Below are 27,862 nucleotides of genomic sequence, written 5' to 3' on the forward strand. Positions count from 1 at the left end.
ATGATAAAATAAATCAAGCTGTAATACGGTGTCATGAACATATGGATCTTTTCTAAGTAGATAATGGTGTACAACAAAAATTTGTTTGTTTAAGCAACCACTTTCAGAGTTATAGTAAACTTCATATTTAATAGAATTTATAATTCTATCGTTATGTATAATACTTTCCGGTCTTTGTACGCGCATGCAAATGCTGTCATTGTTTCTGACTTCTGACCTCTTCTTCGTAAGCAGGCCTTCTAAAGTACTTGTCCGATTGTTAGCGAACTGACCAACTACTTTTCTTTGAAACATCGTAGCCTTTTGGACTTTAATCTTGCTCCAAAGGTCTGTCCAAGTGACTAATAATCAAGAGCGAGTCTTGAGACGCAACGCCTTCTCAAAAAAGGATGTAAATGTGGCTCGAATACCAAATAAACGAAGGGATCAACCTGCGAGCATCTGTACGTCTATTAGTAAATAATTGTTGTTTATCGCTTAGAGAGTTCAATTAGGTATTCGAAGCGAGACTTTGTATTATTTAAATTGGCCCTGCCACTGATTCTTTACGTCAGAGGAGAACCTAAGCTGGCCCAACCTTGCAGCCGAAAAAACCTTTTTGTTATTTTACGGCCGCCATTAAAAAATATTGAGTGATATTGATTACCTGGACCTGAGACCTATATCACTTTATTAAAGCGAACATAATAAAGCTTTCTGTCAACATAATTGTTTAATTTATTAACAAATATTGATACTTTACGTTGATTAACTTTCATGTATCGATTTTGCTCTTAATTTTTAGTTATGTCACTCCAAGACTGCTACTACCGACTTTATAAATATGTGGATATCTATATCAGTTATTTTAACACACGCTGTATTTAACAGCCAATAATGGTATGTTTACACCGTCTTTGAAGATTAGCTGACCTAGTCGGGATTCAATTAAGTTCTGGACCTCCTTTAAGCTATACACACGCTGTGCTAAGAACAAATTAGGAATGGACTTTGAAGTCGGATACTATTATATGGATTCCATCAAAAGGAAACATGACCCTTTGTAAGGCTCATTCTTCTATTAGCTTAAATCATAACAAACTTTTTCTGTGGTAGAGACAACAAAAAAAAACAAGCTTTAAGAAAATATACATTAATAAACCAAGAAAAAAGCAATTTATATTCTGTAACATTGACATGCATTATCGAATATATTACAATATTTATTGCATCCTTTATTTCCATTTATTGCTTCTAAGTTGTTACTACGACAATAAAATGATTCTGAAACAATAAAATTATTTCTCAATTTATTTCATTAATTAATAAGGACTGCGGGACAAATATTTCGAATTTTCATTTATCAATACTTTATTTCCATTTTTGTGGTTCATTAGACTTAATTGTAATTTCGAACTTCCTTTAATAATTCTAAATTAGCTGTCTAATTTTGTCCCGAATTTGGCGGCCTTGACGAAACTGGCAATTTTAAACACAAAGACTAAAATAACTTGATAGTAAACACTTAGGTAGCTAATCTAGGATTTCATTGCAGTATTTGTGCATTTGTATGGGTATATCTAAGATCTAATTCATTTGTGTACGGAATTTGCCCTTCTTGCCACGATTTGGATGGACAATAGCCAAACTTGGGAAGTTTCACTCAAGCAACAGGAACCTAGTAACACAATATGTCAATTTCGCCTAAAACAGCTTTAAAATACTTACACCAAATTTTAAATAAAATTTACAAAAAGCAACATAAAATTTAATTTGAGAGTAATTTAGCGTTGGCAATTCCAATAATACACAATAACTTAATTCTTAAATTTAATTTAAACTATATTTTTTATCTGGTGCGGAGCGACCAGCGATATTTTCTTAATAAACACAGTGTTTTCTAATAAGTAGAAGAGTCCGAAGATCTTTCTTATGTTTTCAAAAATTTTCCGAATGAAATAAAAAATCAGCCTTAATAAATAGTGTTTTTTCATTTTTCTACAAACTGACTACCAAAAAGATTCTTAAATATTTGTATAAGTACTTAATAACATTACCTACACAATTACAATCCAATTAATCATTATTAATAATTAGCCAGGTTTGAGATATGCGTTATTTTAAAATTGTACTCTTTTTGCTTTAAATAATTAAAACTCTTTGTTTTCTGGAAATAAATATTACAATAAAACCTGCTGTTTGAGATTTTTATTTTTTTGAATTTCTCCTTTTTCCTTTTCCTCTTGCTACCTACGTAGCATTCTTTAGAAAAAAAAACATTTATCTAAAGTCACCTAAATAATATGTATGTATAATTTTTTATAGCTTCACCCAAAATGTTTTTTTTTTGTAGAATCATACGGTTTTAAAAACTTTTCAGATTCCAAAAATTAAAATACGACACAAAAGTAGTGAGATTTGAATCTGAAACTTTGAAAAATAAGACATGTATGTATGTAACATACACGCTTGATTTGTAAAAACTTGGAGACAATTAAGTAAATTTACCCGAGAGCTCCGATTGGTCTTTTACTAGTTTGTGATTAATCGAAATGCAGGTCTTGAAGTGGCAAAGAGGGTGTCTCATTGTTTGCAAACAAATAGATTTCATGTAATTAGCAATGTGGTATGTTCTTCTGTAGTGGCTGGTGATTGAATTATCTTTGATATAAGTCAGCATAATCGCGGGGCCCATACTGTATCAATTAGCAGATGATGGGTGCCATCACGTCAAAGATTGTTAAAAGAATAATGGGTTTATGAAAACATGATGATGCGCAAGTGGTGATAACACCAGGGGTGGGAAAGCGCAAAGAAACGTAGGCGCTTGGCGGCCGTAATATATAAAAGAGATCTCATCTCGTCCAAACGGCACATTAACCCTGAAATTTCCAGTGGTAGTTCCTCACTTCCAAGTAAGTGGTCCTCCGAATTCGGCAATTTTTTTGTGTGTGCGACGCATCAAGTGGTAAAATTTTTCATTACGCGCTTTCATTAAAGCCAAAGTTAACAAACAAAAGAAATGAGTTAAGTTTGTGGCTTTTAACGAAGTTTTTGTTTTTTCCAAAAGTTCGTTTCGCGTTTCGAGAAAAAATCTAATTTGAAAATTTTTAAAATTGGGACCGTCCGTGCCATTTCTGTTTACAGATGATGCGAATTTGTTTTACGTGACGGTAACGGAACAACAAAAACGTGATGTTGGCCGTATTTAGAATGATTATTTACATTTTAAATCGAAGTAGATTAGTGGTGTTTTTCAGAATGCAACAATACACGTTCGTGGCTATTGTTTTTGGAGCGGTTGCTGTGTTTCTGATCAACGCTTCCACGACGGCATATTACATCAGTTGTCCTCCGAATGATGCCCTAGAAGCGTCTTCTTCTGTACGACACCTATGCTCTGCCCTCGAACAAGCTGTCAGCGATAATGTCATTCAGGATGAACCATGTAGGTATATTTTAGCTCACTTTGAAAAAATAAAATAAAAAATGAACAACACTGAAAAATATCGCATTACATGCGCTTATCCATTAAACCTTATTGAATATTTATGAAGACTGGAAACGCGGGATTAGTGTGTTGTATTGAAAAATGGTTTTGTTACAGACAGGAGACTGGTTGGAAGAAATGTGAACCCTAACACGAAAAGGCAAGATGTCGACCATGTCTTTCTCCGCTTCGGGAGACCTTTCGGTTTATAAGACGCGCTATCCTCAGCCAATAACGCTTCTTCTCTACCGACTTGTTTCAATAAATTAATGTTTCGTTACTTGCAACGATATGATTTGAGTGAACTAGGAATTCTTGTGACCGAATAAAACAGTATTATTGTAATTAAATTAATAACAGTATATTTATAAGTATTCGGCTGACTATTATTTCAAAAAACTATTTTAAGCTACAAATATTTACCTTACAACAACATACATTATGAGTGTAATCGATAATAGGCATAATAAACAGAAGCCTTGAATGTTTACGTAAATCACATAAACTTAGCTACTCACCCAATTCCTTGCTATCATTAAAATCGTATCATCTTTTGTCTCCTAAAGGGTTCTCAGATAATAAAAATCAAATAAATAAGATGACTTTTATTTAACAATTTTCCGAAATACAATCAGGTTCGTATTTGTCATGTTCAGGGACAATATTTGCTAAGAAATTGTGATTACTAGAGAAACTCTTAAACGTTTCAACAATCAATCACAATTCCAAGCATCACAAAAATAAGGCGAGTTTATTCACAAAAATCAACAACTCTCCTGAAACAAACTATATTCTAAATGACAAATATACTAGAAGTGAGTGATAAATTGAGCGGCTATTGAGACAGAAAGTGATAAGTCGCAAACAAGGGTTTAGGGCTCTTCCTTGAAGTACGAAACGAAAACTACATCCCCTCCGACGTTAATAAGGCATTGACCCTGAAACGAATTTTTTAATCAAATTTAATTTGAAACGACACCAAAAATTTCTTTTTCACGTCCGAATGAGCTACAAGATTTAACTAAACTTCTTTGTGTTCGAATAAATGTTTAGTTTTTTTCATGGTCAGATTTTTGACACACATGCAATGTAATTAAAAATACAAAATAAATATTTGAAAAGATTTATTTCTGTAGACAATGAAGGTTTGAAACCGTAAATCTTGCTGTGTTATGGTAATTAGTTGTAGATGTGTTAATTGTGGTAAGTAATTTTGTTGTAAATTTAATCTTAAAAGCAATTTCAAGTTGGCTCTGAGGTTGTTTTCCAACTTGAAAATACTTTTTCACAGTAACCTAAAAATGTAAAAATTTGAGATATTAATACGCGTAATCGGTTATTTCCGGATTTTAGTGCAGCAGTATCCGTTGTGACAAATCACGCGACAAATGTCATAATTTTATTCGTTTTAAATTATTGGCGCAATTGAAATGCCTCATGAATATTCGGAAAAAGACGCAAACGTATCTATTGATCGCGTCATAATTTCATTGTCATTAGGGAGACAAACGTATGAATTATGTTCATATTGTATGTATATAACACCCAGAGACTAATAGAAAATTAAATAAATAACTCAAAAATACGGACTTTGTCATTACGCAAATTGTTATTTTCCTGAAAGCTTCGATGTAATGGAACTGCAACCGTGGGAGATCGAGTTAGGAAAATTTCGTACGACTCAACAAGTCGCCACTTCCCTTTTCTAATTAAAACTTCGGTATTTCCCGATTAAATAAAAATTGTGTGTTGTAACACGATAGTCTTGTAAAAAATACATTGAAGACAGCTCTTGATATTGAAATAAAATACCTGTTTTAAGTAAAATACACTCTTCATTTATCATAATGTCAACTTGAAAATGAGATTTTTCGCGGCACTACTGCCAATTTTTTTTAAAAAGATTGGAATACCGCCAAATTTTCCTTCCTACGCAGGGAAAAGTTTTATTACCTAACACTCTAAATACCTTTATTCCCATGTGTTGTTTCATAAATTTATATTTGACTCATTACAACTGAGCAGTTTTACAAACTCGAGCTTAATCCAGTAAACACTACCACTAGCGTCGAGAGAAGTTGTTTCTCTCTCCACGACTACTAGTAAGGCCCCGTCAGCACACAACACTTTTTTTTTTAAGAATTCTACCCTGTTTTTAAAGATATATTCGTATAATTCAATATTTCAAGGAATTAAAAAAGTTACATTTTTAACGATTTTGCCCTGTTTTTCGGTACCTTTATTAAAAAAGTTAAAATTTTAAGAATTCTGCCCTATTTTTAAGAAATATAAAATTCAATTTCGGCAAAAAAATTACCTTCTGAAAAACAGTTAAAATTTAAGGATTAGCTGTTTTTAAAGGTATATTCAAAAAACAAATATTTCAAGGATTCTACCATGTTTTTAAATTAGTTTCACAACTACAGGATGTGTCAGAACTCGCGCCCTAGAGAAAAATTTCAAGTAAGATAAAATACTAGGAACATGGAAAAAATGTTTAAAAAAAAGTATGTCAAAAAATTTTGACATTTATTTTTTGACGTTTGAATTTTTTTTATGTCTATTTAATGATAGTGATCATCTTGTATATGTTTTTTTATAATTAATTAGTAATTACTAAAGGTACAAAAATTTTGCCAATAAAAGCCAAAAATAATATTAAACAGAGATACAATTTAGGATACAGCTTCCTTGTTTCCTCTTCTAATAGCCTGTAGCAAAAAGACTTCGGAAATTATTTTTCCAATAAAAATAAATAAGAGTCAAAAGTGCAAAATTTAAACTCTGTTAACTTTTTATAGGTAGATTTTTTTTTAACATTTTTTACATGTTCCTCACATGGCATTTTTCTCTGGGGCGCGAGTTCTGGCACACCTGTATATAAAGTCTAAAAAAGTCATTCCAGAGACGATATTAAAGCTAGTTTGTTTAATAAAGTTTTCAGTTGTTTGAAAATACCTAGATTGGGACAATGAATATTGAAAGTACTAAAATCAAATGGAGCAGCTATCATTAACATATTTGAAAATTCACTAGGAAATAGTTCATTAATAATTCCGTGTATACTAGGTGATGCTAAAGCTAAAGCTTTGCAGGTTAATATCTCTCTTATTAAAAAACATTATTAAAAAATATTTCGGTTATATAAATGGAAGGCAACATAAATTTGAAAGAGGATAATGGAATATCTACAGTTTGTAGCATTTCAAATGAAGAAATTTGTTTTTTCTTATGAACCTGTGATTTGCACTTGAAGCGAGGTGAAAAGGAACTAGCAAAAACGGCTGCGTATTTTAAAACAAGCGCGTATCCTTTACTGCTCTGTGATCTTAGCCATTTTTTTTTCTGTTGAACTACAATCAACAGCAAACAATCGAAAATGAACGGTAAAAGTGTGTAAACTCACTTATCTACAGCATGGTTCACATTTCTCTTGTTTCATTAATTTTAGTCGTGTATTGCCCGAAAGATAATCCAATCGAAATGACCGTAACTTATGAGGAAGAACGAAGAATGTTTGATAATTATTGCCAGAGTTGCTTGTTTGTTTTTATTAAAAATTAGTGAATAACCTCAAGTTTTTCATTTGTAAAATAAGTAAGTTTAAAAAAATCTTTTTATGAAAAAAAACTTCTCTGCGGTGACTATGCTGCTGTTTTTCTCATTGTAAGAACCATTTACACTGTACTTTGTATCAAGTAAAGTGAAATCAAATTTTATATTTCTTAAAAACAGGACAAAATTCTTAAAATTTGGATTTTTATAAAAAAAAGTACCTAAAAACCGGACAAAATCGTTAAAAATGTTACTTTTTTTAAATCCTTGAAACACTTGCTTTTTTAAATACAGAGTAAAATTCTTAAAAAGTGTTGTGTGTTGACGGGGTCTTACTAGTAGTAACACTTGATAAAATATGTAAATATGCGGTGTCACGGGAAAAGTAGATTGTTTTTTTTTTCTTCAGAAAAATATAGATATCTGCAAACATTATTACCCAATTATGAAATTAAATAGTTTCGCTTTTGAACTTCTTGCAAATTAAATAAATAACAGAAAAATTGAAACATTGTATAAATAGTTGAGGTTTCGTTAATCGTTAGTTGTGGTGGCGCCACATGTCGGGTCTTCTTGAAATCGTAAAGTCAATCACATAACACAGCAAAGATCGAGTCAAAGTACCCTAAACAAACATATACTTGAATTAGACAATACGCAATTTGCATCTTTTGAGTCCATTGTTGTAACACAAAAAGTACTTACTTGATTTTTGTGAAGATTATGATTTAAAACACATTCTGTCATGAAATAAGCCACCATTGCGTTCCCACCTAAAGCTGTAACATGTGCGCGAACAATTGCCAACACTTCGGTTACAAAACTGTGGATGAAACCACTCAATCCACCCTCCTATAACATTAATAAATTGAATTTGATCTGTTAAAATTTTTAATGACTAACTTCTCGAATCGATGTTGTTTCTCTAATAAAAAAGAAATTCAAATTTCCTAAATAATGCTCTATTTTGCCACCAGGTACATAAGATAGTGGAGTAATATCAACCCCGTGTCGCTCTTTATACGGCATCTGAAACATTTAAATAATAAGAAGAATACATTTTTGTTTTAACTACATGTCTCTGTTTCACAGTCTGAATCCTGTTTCTTGATGGAGACTTTTGCCGTAGTCGCATGCTGTGAGTATTTAAGTGTGTCTGAGTGACACTATTTTCAGGTATTTGATCCTCCTCCAAATTGAAAATCATGTCGTCTTCTAAAAAAAGACAAAATCAAATCTAAATGAAAACAATTGAAACACTACCTAACCGTATCGTTTCGTGACGGTATTTTTTCGTTTGAATCTCATTTTTTGGGGATCGCCCAATCCCAAAGCCATCCCTTTAACAAATCATCAGTAGTCGTAATTTACGAACAATCGAATACTACCTAATACACATAATTGAATTTCATCTGTTTCGGGTAAATCGACACGAAATTGCAGGTCGCACAAGGCGCAAGGTACCATTCTGCGTAATTTAAAATATACACTTTGGAGTAATCGGTGTAAGTGGACGTCGAAACTGTAAGGGGGTTGAAATTTCGCTCGGTAGATTTGTGTGAACATTTGGAGGTTTTTAACGATTTCTAGTTCTTCTAAACCGGGGACAAATTCGGTATTGACTACATGGAAGCCTTCAGGGGGGCGTTGCTCCATTAACATATTTACAACATCCGCGTCTTCAGGGTCGTCAACCTGACAAAAACAAAACTGTATTCGAGTGACTTAATTTATTAAATAGTGTTACTTCAAGAACGCAGCAATCTTTATTGCCCAATGATAAGTCAATAGATGTTTGTTCTTCTTCGGAGTCGTCATCTGACATAACTCGGCCGTTCTGACACTCATCCTACGCATTCAATTGTCAATATTTTGAAAACCAGGAAATTGACTGACTTACATTACTTTTCAATTGATAAATCTCTCTATTTTTTTTCACAGTTTCATTCAAAAGTTTTTGTAAGTCTGCTAATTTTTTTTCGTCGGAAGAACGATCCGATACTAGTTTTGGTAATACTGGTGTGGGTAAAGGTGTGAGAAAAACAGCAGTGCCGGTTGCAAGTCCCACTAGTGTTTTTTCGCCGATTGAAATTCGAATTTTAAGGCCGAAAATTCCGTTCATTCCTTTTATTTTCAATTTATTGATAAGTAGGCGGTGCAATTCGTACTCTAGAAAGGGCAAACCGTCGGAAATTTCTTTCGCATTCGACTCACCCCTCAAATCTTTTAATTGTCTGAAAGAAACTAGTAGAAAAAACTAATGTTACTATTTGTGTACATACCTACAAACAAATGACTGTATGAAACAACCCCGCCCTATGGTTGGTGCCCCATCAGGCAGTTCAATTGTTGTAATCAAGACATCGGGGACCTTCCCACTCCGACAAATCCCACATTTTAAAACTGTTGCTCTAATTGGAACATTATTGCTATTGTAGGGTAAGTGACACAAAGCGCAAGATGGGGTAAGATGTCCAGAAACAATATCGCGTTCTGGACTTTCTGGTAACACTTTTTTCTATAAAACAATTTTTATTTTAGAACAATCGAAGGATTGTGGCTTTATCAACTTCCACGCGATATCATAAATTGGAAAAACTTAACATTTGTTAAAAAAAATCGCGTGGAAGTGGACTCGGCCAAAAAGTGTATTACGTTCTCTAGTGACTTTTTGTGCTCTTTTTCGAAGTCGCTCCGATCCAAAGACGTGCTTAATAAGTCCTTGTTATGCTGGCGCGTAATTAAGGGGAGTCCCCCGATGCTATCACCCATTTCGCCCGTGTATTGGAAACCTATAACTGCAGCAGTGCCGCTCGCACTCAAAACACAAACATCCTCGCTAAAATTTTTTCGTTATTTTTGTCCTCATAATTACGAGTCTGATTACCAAATACTTGTAGTCTCCGAATAGCCCAATACTGCGTTGCAATTCAAAGCTCTAGCGTGCGACCGAATTTCCATCCGGATTTCTGACCACCAAGTATCCCTAGATTCGGGTTCTTCAAGATTTGATATCCTTTCTAGTAATTTCACCGAACGTGCACTGACTGCACCTCCTTAAAAACAATAATTATGATTGATTGATTACAAGTTTCTGTTTTACCCAATTGTGTGATGAAACCTTGAGGATACTTGGTCATTGTTAGAAACGGGTATTCGAGCATGTCAAAGTTTTCTTGAGGGACTGTGGCTCTTAAGAAGTTGCTTTTAAATAAATGTCCGTTGGCTGTTGATCTGTCACTTCCAGTTAAACTGTTCCCTGGGCAAGGTTTACGACAAATAAGTGCTTGAGTGGTTAAGTTTTTACACCACATTGATTAAAGATAGGTTAAAGAATGAATGTCTAGTCTAACGTTGCCACATAAAATGATTAATGTCTTTTGAAATTGAAAATGAGCATGTTAGTGACCCCAGTTGTGAAACATTAAACAGTAAAGTCAATGCAACAGTTATTTCTGGCAAGCGCATTATACTCACTTTTCCTATAGAATCCTATGGTAAGAAATAATCAACCAAGAAAAGAAAAAAATGCTTTAAAATGATTTCTAAATCGTGGGGTTTTTATTTCGACTGACTCTAATTATTATAGTGACTTGAAATTGGTTAAAACAAAATCAATTCACCTTTTGGTGTGATGCTCAGATCAGAATCGGACGATCGCCGGTAGATACAAGGTACGCTGTTTAGTTTCGCAGGAGATTGTACCATTTTTGTCCCAAATGATTCGGCTCGATGGTGGCCTGGTTCAGGTAGATGTTCCGGGATTGGTGAACTATTATGCCTAAGAGAAGGGGTTAAGCTTGCATGCATATTATTGCTAACGCTAATGCCTCGATCAATTTCTGTATTGACAGCTAAGGCAGTGTCAGACTCCTCGGTTACATTATTGTCATTAGTACAAGTTAATATAGACGAGGAAGGGAAAACGGGACATTTATTATCTTTTTTTTGAGTTTTATCAACCTGAGACGTGGCTAAAATATCCTGAACCGTTTCCATAACAACATTTCCTAGGGCCGTACCCAATAACCCATGCTTCTTAACAGGATCGTCACTTTTTTTACTGCTTTTATCCTCACTTTCGGAACTCTTACGCGACCGGTGCAAAAACGAGAATCTTTTTTTATGTAACTCGTCACTTTTGACTTTCTTTAAATTCGACTCAGGATCGTGCGATTTCCTCCGACTCAAATGTAAAAAACTGAATCTCTTTTTTCTCAACTGTTCATTTGAATTTAACACTTTGGCTTTATCTAACGCACTGTCAGAAAAGCAACTCGACTTAAGTTCTGTTTTACTAAACAGACATGGGTTTGATTGCCTTCGTATGTTATACATCGATGTAAAGGGTGCGCCGAGGACAGTTTCGCGCTTATAAGAGCAATCATCTAGAGATATAGCAGTAGAAGATCGCGGCAATTTGTTTAATTGGACGGAACTTAATGAAGAAGTGGGTGAAAAAACACTAAAGGCACTTGATTTTGTTGCTATTGAAGACGGGGACATTGGTGGTGTATAGGTTCCTATTATGTTAACTTTCTCTAGAAGAATTGTCTGCATGGCGGTTTTAAATAGGCCCTTATGTTTGATGTCACCAGAGATGTGCACTGGTGGAAGTATACTTTTTGAATTAAAGTCAGTTAAATCCATCTCATGAATCGAATCTTTGCCATCCGATTCTTCATCAGTTTCAATTTTAGCAATCGGCGCCCGCGAATCTTCCAAATAATTCTCGGGAATATCTTCCGCGATGTTGTCCTGTTTCGAAACATCCGGAAATAAAAAAGGGTTAATTGTTTCTTCACTTTCTTCCTCATCTAAAGACAACGTCGATAAAGACATTTGTTTAATATAGCTTTTGGCAACTGTATTATTTTGTTCTAATAGTTCAACATTCTTAATGATGTTACTAACTGTCTCAAAATTGATATATTTCGAATCTGAATTATCTTCGTCATCTTCCGAACTTAACGACGGTGAACTTGACGAAGAAACAATACTCGAGTGTGACTCTAAAGGGTCTTGGACGCTAAGTAATGGCTCAGACGCGGTTTTTTCTAAAACCGAAACTGTTTCTATTTCATTATTTATCTCTACATCTGCACTTTCTGAAGAAACTGAATCTTGTGTTTCTAAAATACATGTCAGACTGTTGTGAGCGTGTATCACTGACCGTGCTAACACTTCCGCCATAACACTAGAGTCACTTATTGTTCTTTTGAATTTCAAGTATCTCTTTTTTTCGGGTGCTGTGACATTCTCCTGGTCAATTTCCTCCCCGATCCCTGAGTCTCCCAATCTCGCTTTTAACGCTGTCATTTTTTTAGATAACATACTCTGTGAGGAGTATTTGAAATTTCTAAATTTTTGACTAAAACCATAACCGGGAGTCCCTCTCATGTCCTCTTGTTTGAGTAATGTCCTAACCGATGTATGGTGGATAGGTTCGTTCAAAGTCGGATTAGATTGTGTCGATCTTAACTCAGGCTGGTATATATGTTTCGGTAAATGTTTGTATCTCGGGTTGTCTATATTAAGGGTCGGGATGGGTGCGATAAAGGGTGATGAGTGTTGTGGAAACATGGATTTGTGTTCGGGATCGGAACTAAGGCGGAAGCTTGCTTGGGAGCCAAGGAATTTTAAGTAACTCTGTGCACGCCTACATGCAACAGGATAAAAAAATATATTATTCCCACGTTTCAGTGATTAAGTATGTCGTTGTTACTATACTTACTCCTCATTCAGTGTTGAGGCGATGGTGGGATGGGGTGCGTCCATTACTCGGGCTAGTGTGACTGCTGTTCCGATCCCACGAGCGACAATTCCTGACTCTCCCTCCAAGTCGAAACACTGACAATAACCGATAACGGCATTTCCGCCCAAATCTAAAGCCTTAACGCCGATTTTTCGCTGCAACTCTCCTGATAACTTGAAAAAAAGGGTCTGACGGGCTTCGTTAGAAGCTCGCGGAGTACGGATTTTATCAATCCATTGGTATTCAGGATCGTCGTTGACTATAAGCTCTTCGACAAAACCATGAACTGTTTGAGCAAAATATCCATGAGGGATGGCTTTGGCTGAAATGAGGGGGTTCAGTAGAGGTTATAAAAAAAGCGAGCAGGTGTGTACAACAAAAAAATTGGATTCCACATGATGATTGTCTGAATCGGTTAAAATCCGAGAATAGTTCTACTTTAACAACGATATTAACTTCTCCTCTGATACCATGCATTGTGTCATAGACTGGTATCCAGCCAGACATAACTGAATTTGATGGGTGTTCATGATTACCATCACCATTCCACCCATATCTGACTAATAAACCAGTTGCTGGTAGGAGTAAAGGGTTCAAATCTAAGTACACTTTTCCTATAGCATCATTGGCTGAGTAAGTATCATGATCCATCAGTCTAATCTGCAAGGGTTCATCTTGAAGTTCCGAATCGTCGACCTACGAGCAACGTTAGCCCATGTCCCACCAAATTAGGCGACATACCTCAAACCTGTACCACTCCGAGTTCCAATGGGGGTGCAGCGACTTGCGACAAACATCAGTTTTGTACGTCGTACTGCCTAATTTGATCTCGACATAAGCATCAGTGGTGTCACTCGACCTGTCCATCACAGGGAGGTTCCGCCCCGATATTATTTTCACTTTAACTTTCCCAGGCATGATTTTCTCACAGTTTCATCACAATTGAGCGAGTTTGAGGTTAAGTACAAGGAGCATTTTTTTAAGTAAACTAAAGCAGTGATTTGAGAAATGACGTCGTTAATTACATATTTTCCAAGATTTCACTTATTTGCCAATGCTTAGGTGGTATTTTTAGATTTTAGAGGTTAGTTGGTGAGGGATGACAGGTTTGTCAATCGTGGGTTTGTGGGCCAAAGTGTGTGAGGGGCAAAGAGGAAAGGAATTTTAGGCGCAAAATTTAAATTATTTTGTTTAGTTTGTTGATATTTCTGATTAAATTTAGTTTTAGTTTGTTTTACTAACACCGGGGATTTATTGACAGTTTGAGTAACTATCTGATGATGTCTTTACGTCTGCTTTTTATTTTTAGCTTGAGTGGTGTTTGCCTACTCTGTAGGGTTATTTAAAAAATATTAATAAAAATTTTGTTTTAAGAAAATCAGTTGCTTTAGTACTTTTTTGTAATTGTAAGAAATATTGTGTCAACATGATTATAAATTAAATATTTAACAACAAAGTGGGAGAAAATACAAAAATGATATATGTAAACAAGTAAAGAAGCAAACGCAACTTTTATACAATGTTATTGTATAAATGCCCTACAGACGCAATGGTGACGGTAAAATTTTGAATATGTGTAAATTTTTTAAGTGAGAAATACAGCTACAGGTCTATAGATAGATTGACAGATAGATTTACAGTTACAGGTTGCAGATAAATCTACAGATACAGGTCTGTAGATAGATTTGCAGATAGATCTACAGCTACAGTTCTGTAGATAAACTTACAGATAGATCTACAGATTCAGGTCTGCGGCCCTGCTTGGCTTGGTTAGATTAATTTCTAACACAATAATAGTTTTGAGAAATTAAATAATTTATAAAAAAAACTTATTTTTCTGTAAAGTTAGAGAACGATTTTCGAAAAATCTCTTGTTAAAAGACGTCTACGCCCAGCCTAGCTACAACGATGTATTTAAATTTCATAAGTTCATAAGCTATTAAAGTAGCCCAGTTGCTGTTGGTTTAGCAATGAAGTTGTTTAGGGACGAGAAATGAAAACAAGTGGTAACAATTATTCTGCGTATTTTTATTGTAAATGCATCTGTCTGGTACATTAACATTATAACAGGTAAATGATTATTTATTGTATTAAATAGTCAATAAGTGTTCCAAGCGATTATGTGCTGAAACACGGGCAGGCAGTGCTATACGGTACAGATTCCTATATTAGTAACTATCAGTAACAACGTTATTTTACATCTGATAACTATTAGCACGTGTAGCTAACTAATGTACAGCTATGACCCGTTATTGCGTATATAATAGTTTCGTAAAAAAGTGTGTCGCAAACGCGTGTATTAAAATTTCAAAAAAACAATATTAAAACTTTGGAAGACCATTCAGTAATATAAACATCCATGCATCAAACCTGACCGAAGAATAATAACTTTTAATTATTTAATGAAATAGTGACATTTTAATATTGTTTCATCGAAATTCCAAACAAAATAAGTCAAAAATGAATGGAGTAATTAATCAAAGACGTGCCTATAGTGATCAATCACATTACTGTATTACTGTACATATTTATAACATTTATTTAAGGGTCTATTGAATGTTTGATGACTGCATACACATCTGAATTTGAGCAATTTTTTACGTTTAGTTAAAATGAAATAAATGTGAAAGTAGGCCTATCAAAAAATGAGTTTGAATTCTTGTAGTAACAATAACAATAGTAGAACAAAACATAAAAGAAATAATGTAACGTGGGGAAAAAAGTGCTTGATTAGAGTCATGTTCGTATGTATGTATGTACAAGTACAAGGAGTTGGTGTCAACGGCTATCCTATCGGGCTGTCTGCTGTCGAGGGCCTGCGCAACTATGCTAACTAATAGTTAAGGGATTTTTCAGTTGGACTCTGAAGTCTGGAGTCTGGACTGTTTCAGGTAAACCAGGCCGCCGACACGACGTTATGCAGCACATTACAGTATAACACTGCCCAGTCTCATCCATTCTACTCTAATCTAAACATACGACAGTGTTAATATTTGACTGATGTCGCTGGAGCTCGCGCACGGGTCTATTGTCCTCGATAAAGGGTGGTGTGTTCGTTATGATGGTAGTCGTTTTGTCGAAACAAATCCGCATCGACATTAACTAACGGTCTGACCAGTAATGTGTGAGGGCTCCGGTTGACTTATCATCTGGCAATTGAGCTGTCTACGGATTCGAATCTTTGCCACCGTTAACAACTGATTCTCAGTGTACGTAAGATCGGCTAGACCTAGAATCAGCCATCATCCAAACGTGACACTACAACGAAACTATATCGATAATACACCATGTGTTTGTTTTTTATATGTCAGGCCTTCTTTATCTCTAGCACACGCGGAATCATAACGATTGTCACTCGGCGATATAAGGAACAAAATAATCATTTTCGTACGTCGTGTGTTTATTATTATATAACAATCACCAAGCGTTGGCGCTGCAGTGTCTCAAAAAATAAAAATAATTCGGGCCGGACTTTCAAAATTGTCACATTGCCCCAGTCACTATTTACCGAACACCAAACCGGTAGGCCTTTGCGGTTCTCACATGGAAGCCACATGATTTGTTAGCCAGCGATGATGAAAGCCAAGGTTTTATTTGCCGCGGTAAATTTCGATGATTCTGTCTTGATCTACGTATTCGAAGATGTGAGGTGCATCCATGAGGATCCCCACCGTACCAGCTGTGGTTACAATAAAGAACATATATAATTGGAGTCTGTCTATCACCATAGCCACGTACTTCCAATCTTCTCTTGTCTGAAAGCAACTTTTTTTAAAATCACCAACACCGATTTTTTTTACTCACTTGAATATAAAGATCTTCGTTGCGTAAATGTTCTGCGATAAATTCAACAGCTTCCGTTGCTTTCGACGCTTCCGGTGATAAAAGAATAGAATCGGAGCTTTCGCTTTCTCTTCGACAACTCTCAGATCCTACACCTACACCCAGGTCCGAATTTAATTTTCGATTAATTTTACAATTCGGATGATGTAAATCGGACAATTCCATAACTTCGACTTTACTTTGGGATTCAATAGAACTAAACAGATTTTGGATAATTATTATCACGTCACTTAAATTGAATGTGAATGCGTCATTTGATTTTTACCTTATATGTTTGGGAATATCTGCTGGAGAGCCGTAAGGGTGAGGTGGCACACCCATTCCAGGCATTTCCATCATCCATCGCAATCGTGTTTTTCGCGGTCGCTTCATTAGCAACATAGCCGGTAAATAATTGAGGAAAACAGAACGGATCCACGAAGGCATCCTAAACATAAACCACATTTATAAATTCCCTACCGAATCAATTTCGGTTAAATACTTAACCTGTGTGTTCTAGGCCCTCTGAAATTCCAATTGATTATTACTACCGTAACGAGAATACTAACGGTGTTCATGATAAATGTGAAAAGTAGATATTTTGCAATGAGCGGTAACACAAGCGAAGTTGGTGGCAGGATTTTTGAAACGAGCAACAAAAATACTACAAGTGACAGTAAAATACTAATACCCAACGTCACCTAAAAGAAGGTAAATCATCAAGGGCATAGGAAAAAATTGAGAATACCTTTTCCCCGGCTTCTGCTGGTAAATAAAAGACAAGTACACAAAGGAACGAGATGAGTACTGTAGGAAGTATTAAATTGACTGTATAAAATAGAGTCTTGCGTCGTATGATAATATAAAACGTGATATCAGTTTCTGTGGGGTGGTTACCCTCATATATATTGAGGTAGGCGGGCACTTCAATAATGTCCCACGTTCCAGATTTCCAGTAATCTGACAGGTCTACGAAATTTTTGTTATTGTATAACGCCAGTGACACTTGATCACCGTTGAAAGTCCAAGACCCAAACTTCATAATACAAGTCTGTTGGTCAAACGGAAAATATGTGACGTCTATAGTACAAGAACTCTACAAGAGAATGCATTAAAATTCAACACTGCGGACACAATTTATGTTCACACCTGATAAATTGCGGGCGGTACCCACAACACCTCGCCATTGGGGTAAATTAACACATTAGACTTGTATCTCACTTCGTAGTTGCCGTCAGCACTAAAAGCATTAAAAATTAGTATTGCTTTCCCTTTTTGCCAAATGGAATTTACTTATTGAATAAAACTATATCAGGTTTCCATACTTTGTCGGGCGGTAACCTGAGTACGGCAATTCCTCCGTAATCAGCTTCATCCCACTGAAGCTGATAGTCGTTCCATACCTAACACATACGAAAGCGATTTACAAATTATGCATGATAACGACGGATCTACTCACCAATCTCAGCCAGACGTTCGACTTCATGATTTGATTTTTTTCGTTCTGGAAGCGTGAAAGTACTGAATTAGAAAGGAAGAAAATGTAGGGATGTTGGAAACGTACCACGTTAATGAGCTGAACGAAAGCTAGGCCAAATCTGACGTCAACTTTTTCCGTCATGTTTTGAACGGGGCGTATCAGCTTATTGTACCCTCTGAAGAGGTCTCGAACTAATCGTTCTTCATCTTCGGAACATTTGCCTAAGAAAAATGGAAAAGAAAAAAAAAATGAATGTGGGTGTAGTTAGAGCCGTTAAATCGTCGAATAGTCGTCATGTTTCATGCGCATAATATAAAATGCGAAATTTCAATGTTTGTATATAATTCGTAGTGATAAACTCGCGTTGCAGTCGTTGAAGTAAGTAAGAATCCTTTGTTTGAAACAATCGTCAGAGGGGAGGGGCTGTGTTTACATGTCACTCAGCATGGCAGTGGGTGTGCCGGCGGCGGCAGTGGCGGCCTTCCGCACTCACCTATGAGGATGAGACACGAGATGAAGAGCAGAGTCAGCAGATGAGCCGCTGTGGCGGTCCAGGTCCACATTGTAAGGTGGTGCATGGCACTCGAGGATGCTTACAGGATCATCGAGATCTGGCGCGGCAGCTCAAGTCCATGGCCTGGGCGGACGTTGGAGCCACTAGGATCGTGTTTCCGCTTCCCGGACTTGGACGTTCTTTACACGTACCTAACATCCTGTTTCCGACGCAACATCTCTTTCACTCAACGTTTTAAACAAGGGTACGCACACACGCTCCGACTCATTCTGAGAAAGTCAGCGTGGACGTAGCGCGACACCACCCCCTCGGAAATAATTATCACTATCGTGACTAGATGGCAGGCATCGGGGCGCAGGACCAGTCTCTCCACCAATCCGTGCACCTTCCCACCTTATTATCGACCGGTGAAAGGATATTAAGCATGCGTCTTGGCCGTCGCGACGTCAGAAGCGTCGGCACGACACTTATTCTCTTGGTCTTCGACTTGTTTGATAAATCCGGGGAGTTTGTCATTCCAGGAATGTGTCACAACCGTCGACAATTTCAAAAGATTCTTCGCGAGCGATGCCAAAAATTTAGCGCACTTTTGAGGGAATAGGGCTCATTCAAAAGATTCATCATTCGAAATGAAACAAGACAACTTTTGCATTTGCAAGTTTAATTGAAATTCATTTAACAAAGTACAATCCATTGTGATACAATTTACAACAATTTCGGTAGAAAACAGTACTTGTCGCTTTGATGCGATTGAGGTTGTGACGAACGGCTATTTTACCGGTCGCAAACTCAACCGACAGCCGGATCTTCTGCTGTCCCAAAGGCCCTCTCGTGTCGTTAATTAGCGACCAATAATGGATTGTCGAGTTTCTTTAAAATAGTGTTTAATCCGATTAGCATTTTTAGTGAATAATAGTTCTCTGGGAAGTACTTATTTATATAACAATGGAACGCGAGATTTATTACTTATAATTATGTATATCATCGAAAGAGATTTGCACGCTGTCTTGTGGTTTCGTACAGTGGCCTTTAAGTGGCCACCATGCGAAGACACCATTCCGTTTTCTTTAAGCCATTAAGAGAGATAGATGACGCTAAGCGTTTCCGCCATTGCGTAATCAACGATAACAATCAAACTGCCATTCGTCATTCATTAATTTGCCTAAAACCTAAAATATAAACGGATAAGGACTCGCACTCGCAATGGTTTCGGTATTTACCTCATTCTTTTGCTATATTAAGATGTAAATAAAGACTAAGAATAAGAATTATAGCCCTAACTGACGAGATATTGTCTTGCTTGACAGTGGAAGAACGTTGGCGATGTATTGTTGCGATTTGTTTGTTTCTCCAGCGACACAATCCGCGCGCGGTTTTATTATCCGGACTCCCGGACTCGATTAAGAGTCAATGTCAAAATTTTCGGCGTTTTAATATTATTTGAGCAACTTCCTTCATTCGACGAGGAGTCCGGATATTGAATGAATTTTTTTACAAACAATTTGAGAAAAAAGTGTTTTCAATGAAAAGCAGGCACCTTTGCGCGACTTTTGCAACACCGGAAACACGCACGACGTTTTCCCACTAGAGACATGAGTATTTTTTATACACGACTCTGTACGTTACATGACTTTGAAAGGATATGTTAGAATTTCAAGTGCTTTTTCACCAGCTATGCTCCTACGTTAGGTTCTGTATGTACAGGATAGAGAAGTCCATAGATGACAGTTACATCCTACGTAGCATGGTAGACGGACAAAATATAAAAAAAGATGAAGCGGTTTCTAAAACTTCATCCGAATTACTCTAATCATATCAACATTTCGTTTTTGTTTCTTTTATAAATTTTAATAATGAATTTTTTAATAATTATTAATTAAATTATTTCAAATTCCACGAGAAAAATATAGTTCTACACGTCATACAATATAAAACGCCATTAACAATGTGTCAAGTAACAATACGAAGTGGGGAACAGCGACAGAAACAATCGTGTCCCTCTCTTCGCGGACAAAACATTGCACGTTACTATTGTCGGGTTCGCAAATGGCACGGGTTCTTTCGGAGTCAGAAACAACCAAACAAGAGACGAATTGTGAGTCTCCAATCTCCATTGGCCTGTTGTCCTTATCATAGTCCAAGGAAAGTGAAACGCTGCGAAACGCTTCGCTCTGCTCCGTTCAGCCCCAACGCCAATTCACGATCTCGTCTGACTAACTCAACATTTAACTTGATTTATCACAGTATGATTGTGTTAATACCCTAAAGAACACGATACAAAACCAAATTTCCGTATAAAACGACTGCCAACTATTGATGGGTTTTGGTGGCGCGAGCGTCGGGATCGATACGGATACGGCATATAGAAGACTAAACGCCCATCCGTGATGGAAATCATCAGTAGCAGCTATTTGATCTAGCTTCAGGGAAAGTCTTGCGAGGAGCCAGGGTCGGGGTAGCTACGATACGATGATGTGAGGTGCTGAGAACAGCACTGCTAACGTGGCGATGATCGTGAACAGAGTGAATATAATAAGGCACAGTCTGTCGACCACCATGGCCGCGAATTTCCAATCTCTGGTGATGTCCGCGGCCTCGTCTTCCTTACGCAGCTGGTCGGTGATGAAACGAATTTCTTTCAAGATCAACGCCAGCTCGTAATCTGCACTTAGACAAGAGTGGTTCGACACGAGCGATTCGTGGAGTCGACCTCCGTTTCCGTTGTCTTCGTTTTGCCTAAAAATGAAAACAATTGAATAACAATTATTTCAATTTTCTTCAGAGTCAATTACCTGTAGACTGTTCGGAAGAAGGTGGCTGTCGGTAGAGGCGTCGGAGTTCCGCCACCGCGATGGTTGTGTCTAAAATCGTCGTCTATGTCTAACACGTTCGCAAGCAAACTTTTGGAAGAACGCTCTTTCAACTCCACGTCTTGAAAGTGCAGCGGTTTGCGATCTGTTGCCACAGATGCGGGTCGACTTGGCTGTTGCCCGTACTCACAAGTGCCGTGTGGTCTGTGCATACGTAGAAGCCATGGTAACCAAATCAGGAAAACAACCTTTATCTGTGAAATCAGAGAAATATAAGGCGTAACAATTTTTTTTATTTTTTTTATATTTGTTGTTTACCCACCCATTCTGACATTTCGTGTGTGTCAGCATTACGATGGTGATAATTGAGTATAAGAATGGTTGAGACAACCGACGATGCCACCATGAACATGATGCAGTTGAAGTAGGTGCCTAGCAGTGGAACTGCATCTGAGGTAGCAGGCATCGTTTCGGCAACCATATTTAAAAACACCGTCAAAGATAGTAAAATCGTGACTCCTAATGAAAGTTTCTCTCCGGAGTCTGGAGGCAGAGTGAATCCTAATACCGCCATAGAAGCAATAAGCACGCACGGTACAATCAAGTTAAAAAAGTAGTAGAGTGTCCGCCGTCGAATAATAATGACGAATGTGATATCGATGTACGGCTCAGGGCAGCAATTATAGTAGATTTCGTTCCGTTTGCCAGGAACTCCTGAAATCAACCAGTTGTAATATCCGTGTCGTGTTCGAGTTATTAGTTTTGGACTGTGGCTCACCTAGCAAATCCCATTCGCCGTTTGTTATAAAGCTGCTGATATCCCCTCCCGCATCGTCTTGTAATTGTAGATCGAGCTGAAATCGAGTTAATCATCCACCGGATATAGCCTACCGATGTAAAAACTTACTTGTAATCCGTCATAAGTCCAACTTCCAAATTTCATTTCGCATCGCTGGTCGTCGAACGGAAACCACGTGATGTCTATTTTACAAGTGCTTTTAAAAATTCCGGGAGGCACGTACAGACAGCTGCCGTTGTTTCGTACAACCACATTTGTGGGGTACGTCCCGTCGAATCCTTCATCGGCGCTAATCACGAGATAAAAAAATCAAAATAATCCTGTTTCCAATATTATCTCCTTCCTACCTGTTGTACATAAGAACATCCGGCTTCCACAACCTATGTGGAGGTATGCGGAGGTCCTTGACGCCACCAAACTCGGATGCATTCCATCGCAAGTTCATGTCATTCCATTCCTGAAACGGACCAACGTAAATCGCTGATCTGGAAGGTGATAGGCCACCTGTCAACCGATGTTAGGGTGCGAGCGACCCGCCCCCACGTTCAACGATTGTCAAATTATTCGCACACCGATCAACTTATCGCCATTGACATTTCCACTTCTCAAAACTCAAACTCACATGAGCACACCAGAATTGTGTTGTGTTCGCCGCCACAAAGGACCCACTACATAATCACCCTAACGATATCTACATAAAACTCCGAGTAACAACCCTCCTATTATACTAAACAAAAACAACCACCGACCAACTCACCAACTTCAGCCAAATGTTAGTAACGAGCAGCTGGTTTTTTTCGTCCTGCAATTATTCGAATTATGCGCGGAAAGTTAGTGGTTTTGTCAACCTACCACATCGATGATTTGCATTAAAGTTAAACCGAAACTGAGTTGCAAAGGGTCCGACTCGTTGGCAACCGGTCGTTCCAGTACGTTGTAATGGTCAAGCAATTTGTGAAGGAGTCGCTTCTCGTTGTATCCCGCCAAAGATTCTAAAATCATGTAAACCCATATTGCAGTAATTGCAGTCATGACCTTGATTCAAACTAAGAATATAAATGTGTAAGAAAGCAAGCAAGGAAGGACGGAATGGCTAAATTCCTGTTGGATTATATGGCCCAATGTTGAATTAACTTAAAAACATTTAGGTTGGCAGAGCAAAAAGCTAAGAGTTCAAGCTAGGTGTTTCATCGTACTTGGGCAAGGGTCGACAAAAGGGCAGGGTGTTTGAGCTAAGTAGGACAATCATGACTAAGACCAAGATCAAAACATCCTACCGTTCGGTAGCGACAGGCAGATGTGCAAAAGGACAAAGAGCGTCAGTGCTCGTGGACCGCAGTAGAATTGACATTGCTGCATGCCACTGTCCATGGGTAGCGATATTAGCAGTAAAGAGCTCGCGCCAGTGCTGTGTTCCAACGATCGTTTAGATTTGAGTTTAGTTTTTGGTTTATTGCGGTTTCATGTTAGAATCGTTTATTATTTAGTTGGGTTTAGCTTAAAAGCATTATTTATTAGTACACAATTTGTTTAAATGTTCGGTTCATGAGTTTAAGTTTAGCGTTTATACATATATACCTATGTATAACAGTACTGACGATACTATACATACACATGTATATACATATAGTTTAGTTTTACCGACAGATGGTTTAGATTTAGTTACTTCATGTTTACTAGCTCGTGCCTACTTTGCACATTCGTATACTAAAGCCATTGCGAGTCGGATGCTCCTCCGCCAAAGTGCTACTGCGCTACCGCGAGCCCACTGCCCGAACCCGAACCCGAACCAGACCAGCAGGGATGCTGTATGACACATGGACCGCGCACGAACCACCCTTGCGCCTGCTTTTCTAGTTCACTGTCCTCGTCACCGCCTGATTCCTAATAATACTTCCACTTCAATGGCTTTACGCACGTTGCAGCTTCTTACGGATGCTGTTCTTGCAGATCAATGAGTGTTGGCGCATGTGTACATTCTTGTCGCAGCGTGACGGGATCGCCCAAAGATCTACACTCCACACTACTTACAAATTGACATTACCAATGCCATCGCTACTACTATTTCTCTCAACTCAACTCAACTGCACTTTATTTTATTTTTCTGGACCAACCACTTATTGCATTTAGACTCATCCATGCTTCTATACTTTGACAGCTCTACTCTAATATATACGCCTAGCTTCGAGTTTGCATTCATTAATATCATAAAAGGCAACACTTGGTGACTCGGGAACGTTACGTCTTTTATTAAGCCCAATATGGGAAGACAGTTACGTCAGATTCTCTTTATTTATAAATCCTCCTCATTGTGATAAATTTAATAAATTCCATAATCTACATCCTGCAACAATCAATATAATTGTATTTGCTACTACAGGAAGTCAACATGCTTCTTCGATTAAACAACCCATCCTACTATCAAACAAGAATTATTATTAATTCGACAAAAATTAATTATGTAATTGATATTGATTCTCCTATTGAACAAATAGAAAATTGTAACTAGTCAAAAATGGTGGAGGTGCCGGGTAACTAATTTTGTCTCCATCTCTTGTATTTTGACTTTTTATTTACATTATTATTTACACTCTACCCGTAAAAAGTAATTACCGTTAATAACTCTTTTTTATAATAAAAAAAGTAATTTTTGTAAATGAAGGTTGATAGACTACGAATAATAAACCATATTTCAACGTCTTTTGTCCACTCGCGTGACCTTGACCAAGCGTAATTGTGTCTCTGAGTTAAAGTACTTATGATTTTTATCGTGATTATTATCTTAGTGAAGAGCGAAAATTAAGAGCGTTATCAACTTTGCATTTTATATTTCTAATTTTTTTCAGAGAACGTTAATTTAAACTTGACCAATGCGCAAGTAAGGAGTGCTGGACAGTGTCATGGAAGAAGTTGAAGTGAGGAGCAAAGTCAACGATTTGAAGAATAAGTCGAAGGTGCATATTTTTCGAGAGACACTGGTCTTGCTGAAGATGCTCCCTCAAAGTAGAGCTGAGTCGATTGGAAAAGATGGACAATCTCTAGAATTACATTCTTTGAGTAGAAAAATCCACTTGCGCATGTTTCTAAACTTGCAACAGTAAATATTTCTACGCAATTATCTTGCTTAATTCGATCATTTGAGTTTACGACAATTTAAATAATGCCGAATTCATAAGCTGAATTGCGGCGACGCTTTGTTGAATATTCGATTTGCTTTGCGGAATCATTACATTTCTCTAGAAATTTATTCAAATGCTAGTCTAAAGCTTAATGAATTTCGACTCGATTTGTCTATAGAAACAGCTTTCATGAGAGTTAATTTTAGAAACTTTCAAATGTTTACCTAATTCGCGCTTCAAAATGAATTATAGTTATTCTGTGTATTTTTATTTTTACACTTTTCTACGGACGTTTTGCCGGATAATAAAGGCAAAATTCTGCCGCAAGATTCATTTTCTTCTCTTAATTTCCCAGTGAAATATGATTTAATGAAGAAGTTTAAATTAGACAATCAATCAGATTCTGGCTCTAGTTGTGAAAGAAACTAATATTTTTTCCATCGACACTTGGAGAAATTAAAGACATTTTGATTTCCGCTAGTCACTGAATTGAAAATAAGATGGAACGATAATATCCGTCTTATAAAAAAATTAATTAAAAACCGTTTAAGCCATAAGATTAACCTTTCCTGTCTTCCCGCTACGTTGTATTAAAAAATATATTAAAAATTGAAGACAACACAACACGCTCGATCCGTATAAGTGATTTTTTCATATGCATATAGGTACCCTAGAGTAGAAACTTTTAATCAAATTAAATTTGGGGATAGATAAACGTTCGATTCATTTAGAGATGCCGTCATTTTTATGTAAATTTCCAGTTTTATTTCGCTCTCAATACACATTTTCATTTTATTTCACTGTTAAAAAAATAATACAATAAAACGTGATCAATTTTGAATCTACGTACATATTTCATAAAAGTCGTAATTCTTGTTTAAACATTCATCACGACACGTTTTTGTTATGCTTAACACTACCTACATTATTCACGGACGATATCGAGATTCTATTCCTTTTAATGAACACATATTTTACGGTAACAGGTATTTTTCATTCTTGCAATTTTTATAATTGTATTAATATTTACTTAATTTAAGCCAAAAATAATGAAACTTTGTGGAATGTATGTAAGCAGGTTTAATACTTTTTTCATTAAATTTTATACAATAATATTAATATTAGTATTAATTAATAGAATATGTTTGCAGCAAGCGTACCTATACACAAATGATAATTTTATACAGGGAATCGATGAATGAAATTAAGGTTTTTCTGAGTCAAACTCCACAATAAAACGCAGCCATTAAAATTGATGAAACCTTAATTTCATTCGTTAAATATTTGTTTCCATTTTAAGAAAAATGTTTCTGCTATTCGTTTTTTTCTGTTGATTGCAATATCTATAGTGGCAATACACTTTAGACTTTGAACGAATGAAAATATGCATTTAATAGCAAGAATGAAGGAGTGGACGTAATGATTCATAATTTTGTCATTCTCATTTATTACTAATCAAAAAAACTTTTCTATTGAAAGCAGCAGCGACTGTAGGTTGTATATCTTTAATAAGAAATCGTTATGACTACATATATCTATGGTTGCGGTATTTTGTCTTGATAAATTTTAAAGTTGATATTTTCATTTGTGAAAAAAAATACAACCTTAATACCAAATCAAATCACTAACTTTATTTATGCAAATTCAAAATTACATGGCTAAATATGTAAATAAATAGTAATAAATAAATTGGTTTAGAGCTCTTATCAAAAAATAACTATTTACTTTTTACTTTTAAGATCAGTTGTACAGGTGACTCAAAAAGTTACGCACTAGCTCAGTATACATACAGCGTGTGTCAGAACTCGCCCCAAAAAAAAATTCAACTAAATTACTAGGAACATGGAAAAAATATTTTAAAAATTCTATCTGTCAAAATTATGACATTTATTTTTTGACCTTTGACATTTTTTATGTCTTTAATAATACTGATGATCTTGTATATGTTTTTTTTTTATAATTATTTAGTAAAGGTACAAAAAATTTACTAATAAAAGCCACAAATAACATTAAAAAGAGTTACAATTTAGGATACAGATTCCTTGTTTTCTCTTTTAATAGCCTGTAGCAAAAAAACTGTAAAAATTATTTTTCCAACAGAAATAAATAGAAACAAAGTGCATAACTTCCACATTTTTATAGATAGATTTTTTTTAACATTTTTTCCATGTTCCTGGTATTACGCGAGTTCTGGCGCACCTGTAAATGCAGACATTAGAAAAGAAAATTTAAGAGTTATTTTTAATAAAATATAATACTAGCAAGTTACAAACTTATATGTTTTCTTAAGATCTCCAGTTTACATTATTTTCTTATGTTTCACTCTAAGTGATAATTTCATATATCAATTGCTTTTGTATCTACTTAGTTGTGTTTATCAATATTTAATTTTTAACAAATTATAATACAGCAAATAATTATCGTTTGTGTATATAGTGTGTCCCCAGATAGATGAAACGACTCTTGTAAAAGAAAAATGTTTAGATTTATTTTTAGTTTTTTGAGGTTTAACCCTGCTTGGTTAAAGACTAATTTCTAA

The 27,862-nt window shown here is 36.2% G+C and overlaps 3 protein-coding genes across 4 annotated transcripts; all 3 read right to left on the bottom strand.

The window, feature by feature from the left end:
* Positions 1-4,059: 4,059 nt before the first annotated feature.
* LOC123006408 (C2 domain-containing protein 5) lies at positions 4,060-14,010 on the bottom strand. 2 transcript variants are annotated; one of them, XM_044400861.1, is made up of 17 exons: positions 13,521-14,010; positions 13,154-13,475; positions 12,759-13,101; positions 10,648-12,683; positions 10,502-10,516; positions 10,128-10,283; positions 9,912-10,080; positions 9,680-9,863; positions 9,307-9,542; positions 8,925-9,258; positions 8,772-8,873; positions 8,413-8,719; positions 8,293-8,364; positions 8,100-8,239; positions 7,928-8,053; positions 7,730-7,876; positions 4,060-4,407 (listed from the first exon to the last, which is right to left on the bottom strand). In XM_044400861.1, the coding sequence occupies exons 1-17, from the start codon at positions 13,695-13,697 to the stop codon at positions 4,342-4,344; spliced, it is 4,932 nt and encodes a 1,643-aa protein (XP_044256796.1). In that variant the 5' UTR covers positions 13,698-14,010; the 3' UTR covers positions 4,060-4,341. The 2 variants fall into 2 exon arrangements, with proteins under 2 accessions (XP_044256796.1, XP_044256797.1); XM_044400862.1 differs by lacking the exon at positions 10,502-10,516 and having other exon boundaries at positions 13,521-14,008.
* Positions 14,011-14,803: 793 nt separating this feature from the next.
* On the bottom strand, positions 14,804-18,894 carry LOC123006836 (acetylcholine receptor subunit beta-like 1). Its single transcript, XM_044401668.1, has 10 exons — positions 18,575-18,894; positions 18,166-18,302; positions 18,061-18,105; positions 17,895-18,004; positions 17,751-17,841; positions 17,350-17,697; positions 17,109-17,302; positions 16,888-17,049; positions 16,584-16,818; positions 14,804-16,534 (listed from the first exon to the last, which is right to left on the bottom strand). Exons 1-10 carry the CDS (start codon positions 18,657-18,659, stop codon positions 16,370-16,372), a joined length of 1,572 nt encoding a protein of 523 aa, XP_044257603.1. The 5' UTR covers positions 18,660-18,894; the 3' UTR covers positions 14,804-16,369.
* Positions 18,895-19,239: 345 nt separating this feature from the next.
* LOC123006785 (neuronal acetylcholine receptor subunit alpha-7-like) lies at positions 19,240-24,155 on the bottom strand. The gene is made up of 9 exons (XM_044401556.1): positions 23,482-24,155; positions 23,057-23,196; positions 22,962-23,006; positions 22,552-22,661; positions 22,313-22,493; positions 22,184-22,259; positions 21,728-22,119; positions 21,388-21,659; positions 19,240-21,331 (listed from the first exon to the last, which is right to left on the bottom strand). Exons 1-9 carry the CDS (start codon positions 23,573-23,575, stop codon positions 21,055-21,057), a joined length of 1,587 nt encoding a protein of 528 aa, XP_044257491.1. The 5' UTR covers positions 23,576-24,155; the 3' UTR covers positions 19,240-21,054.
* Between the last annotated feature and the right edge of the window lie 3,707 nt (positions 24,156-27,862).

This window comes from Tribolium madens, unplaced genomic scaffold (genome assembly GCF_015345945.1).
Source record: "Tribolium madens isolate multiple individuals breed KSU strain unplaced genomic scaffold, Tmad_KSU_1.1 Scaffold_2;HRSCAF=44;Tcas5.2_LGX, whole genome shotgun sequence".
Classification (NCBI taxonomy): Eukaryota; Metazoa; Arthropoda; class Insecta; order Coleoptera; family Tenebrionidae; genus Tribolium; species Tribolium madens.

Coding starts and splice junctions, on each gene's coding strand:
- LOC123006408 (XM_044400861.1), bottom strand. CDS start 13,697: ATGCCTGGGAAAGTTAAAGTGAAAATAATATCGGGGCGGAACCTCCCT. Junction 13,102..13,153: donor TGGAATCCAATTTTTTTGTT/GTACACACCTGC, acceptor CCCTCATTTCAG/CCAAAGCCATCCCTCATGGA. Junction 12,684..12,758: donor GCCTCAACACTGAATGAGGA/GTAAGTATAGTA, acceptor TGTTGCATGTAG/GCGTGCACAGAGTTACTTAA.
- LOC123006785 (XM_044401556.1), bottom strand. CDS start 23,575: ATGGACAGTGGCATGCAGCAATGTCAATTCTACTGCGGTCCACGAGCA. Junction 22,494..22,551: donor GATGTTCTTATGTACAACAG/GTAGGAAGGAGA, acceptor TCTCGTGATTAG/CGCCGATGAAGGATTCGACG. Junction 22,260..22,312: donor GGACTTATGACGGATTACAA/GTAAGTTTTTAC, acceptor ACTCGATTTCAG/CTCGATCTACAATTACAAGA.
- LOC123006836 (XM_044401668.1), bottom strand. CDS start 18,659: ATGCACCACCTTACAATGTGGACCTGGACCGCCACAGCGGCTCATCTG. Junction 17,842..17,894: donor GATATAGTTTTATTCAATAA/GTAAATTCCATT, acceptor TAATGCTTTTAG/TGCTGACGGCAACTACGAAG. Junction 16,819..16,887: donor GATATTCCCAAACATATAAG/GTAAAAATCAAA, acceptor AAATCTGTTTAG/TTCTATTGAATCCCAAAGTA.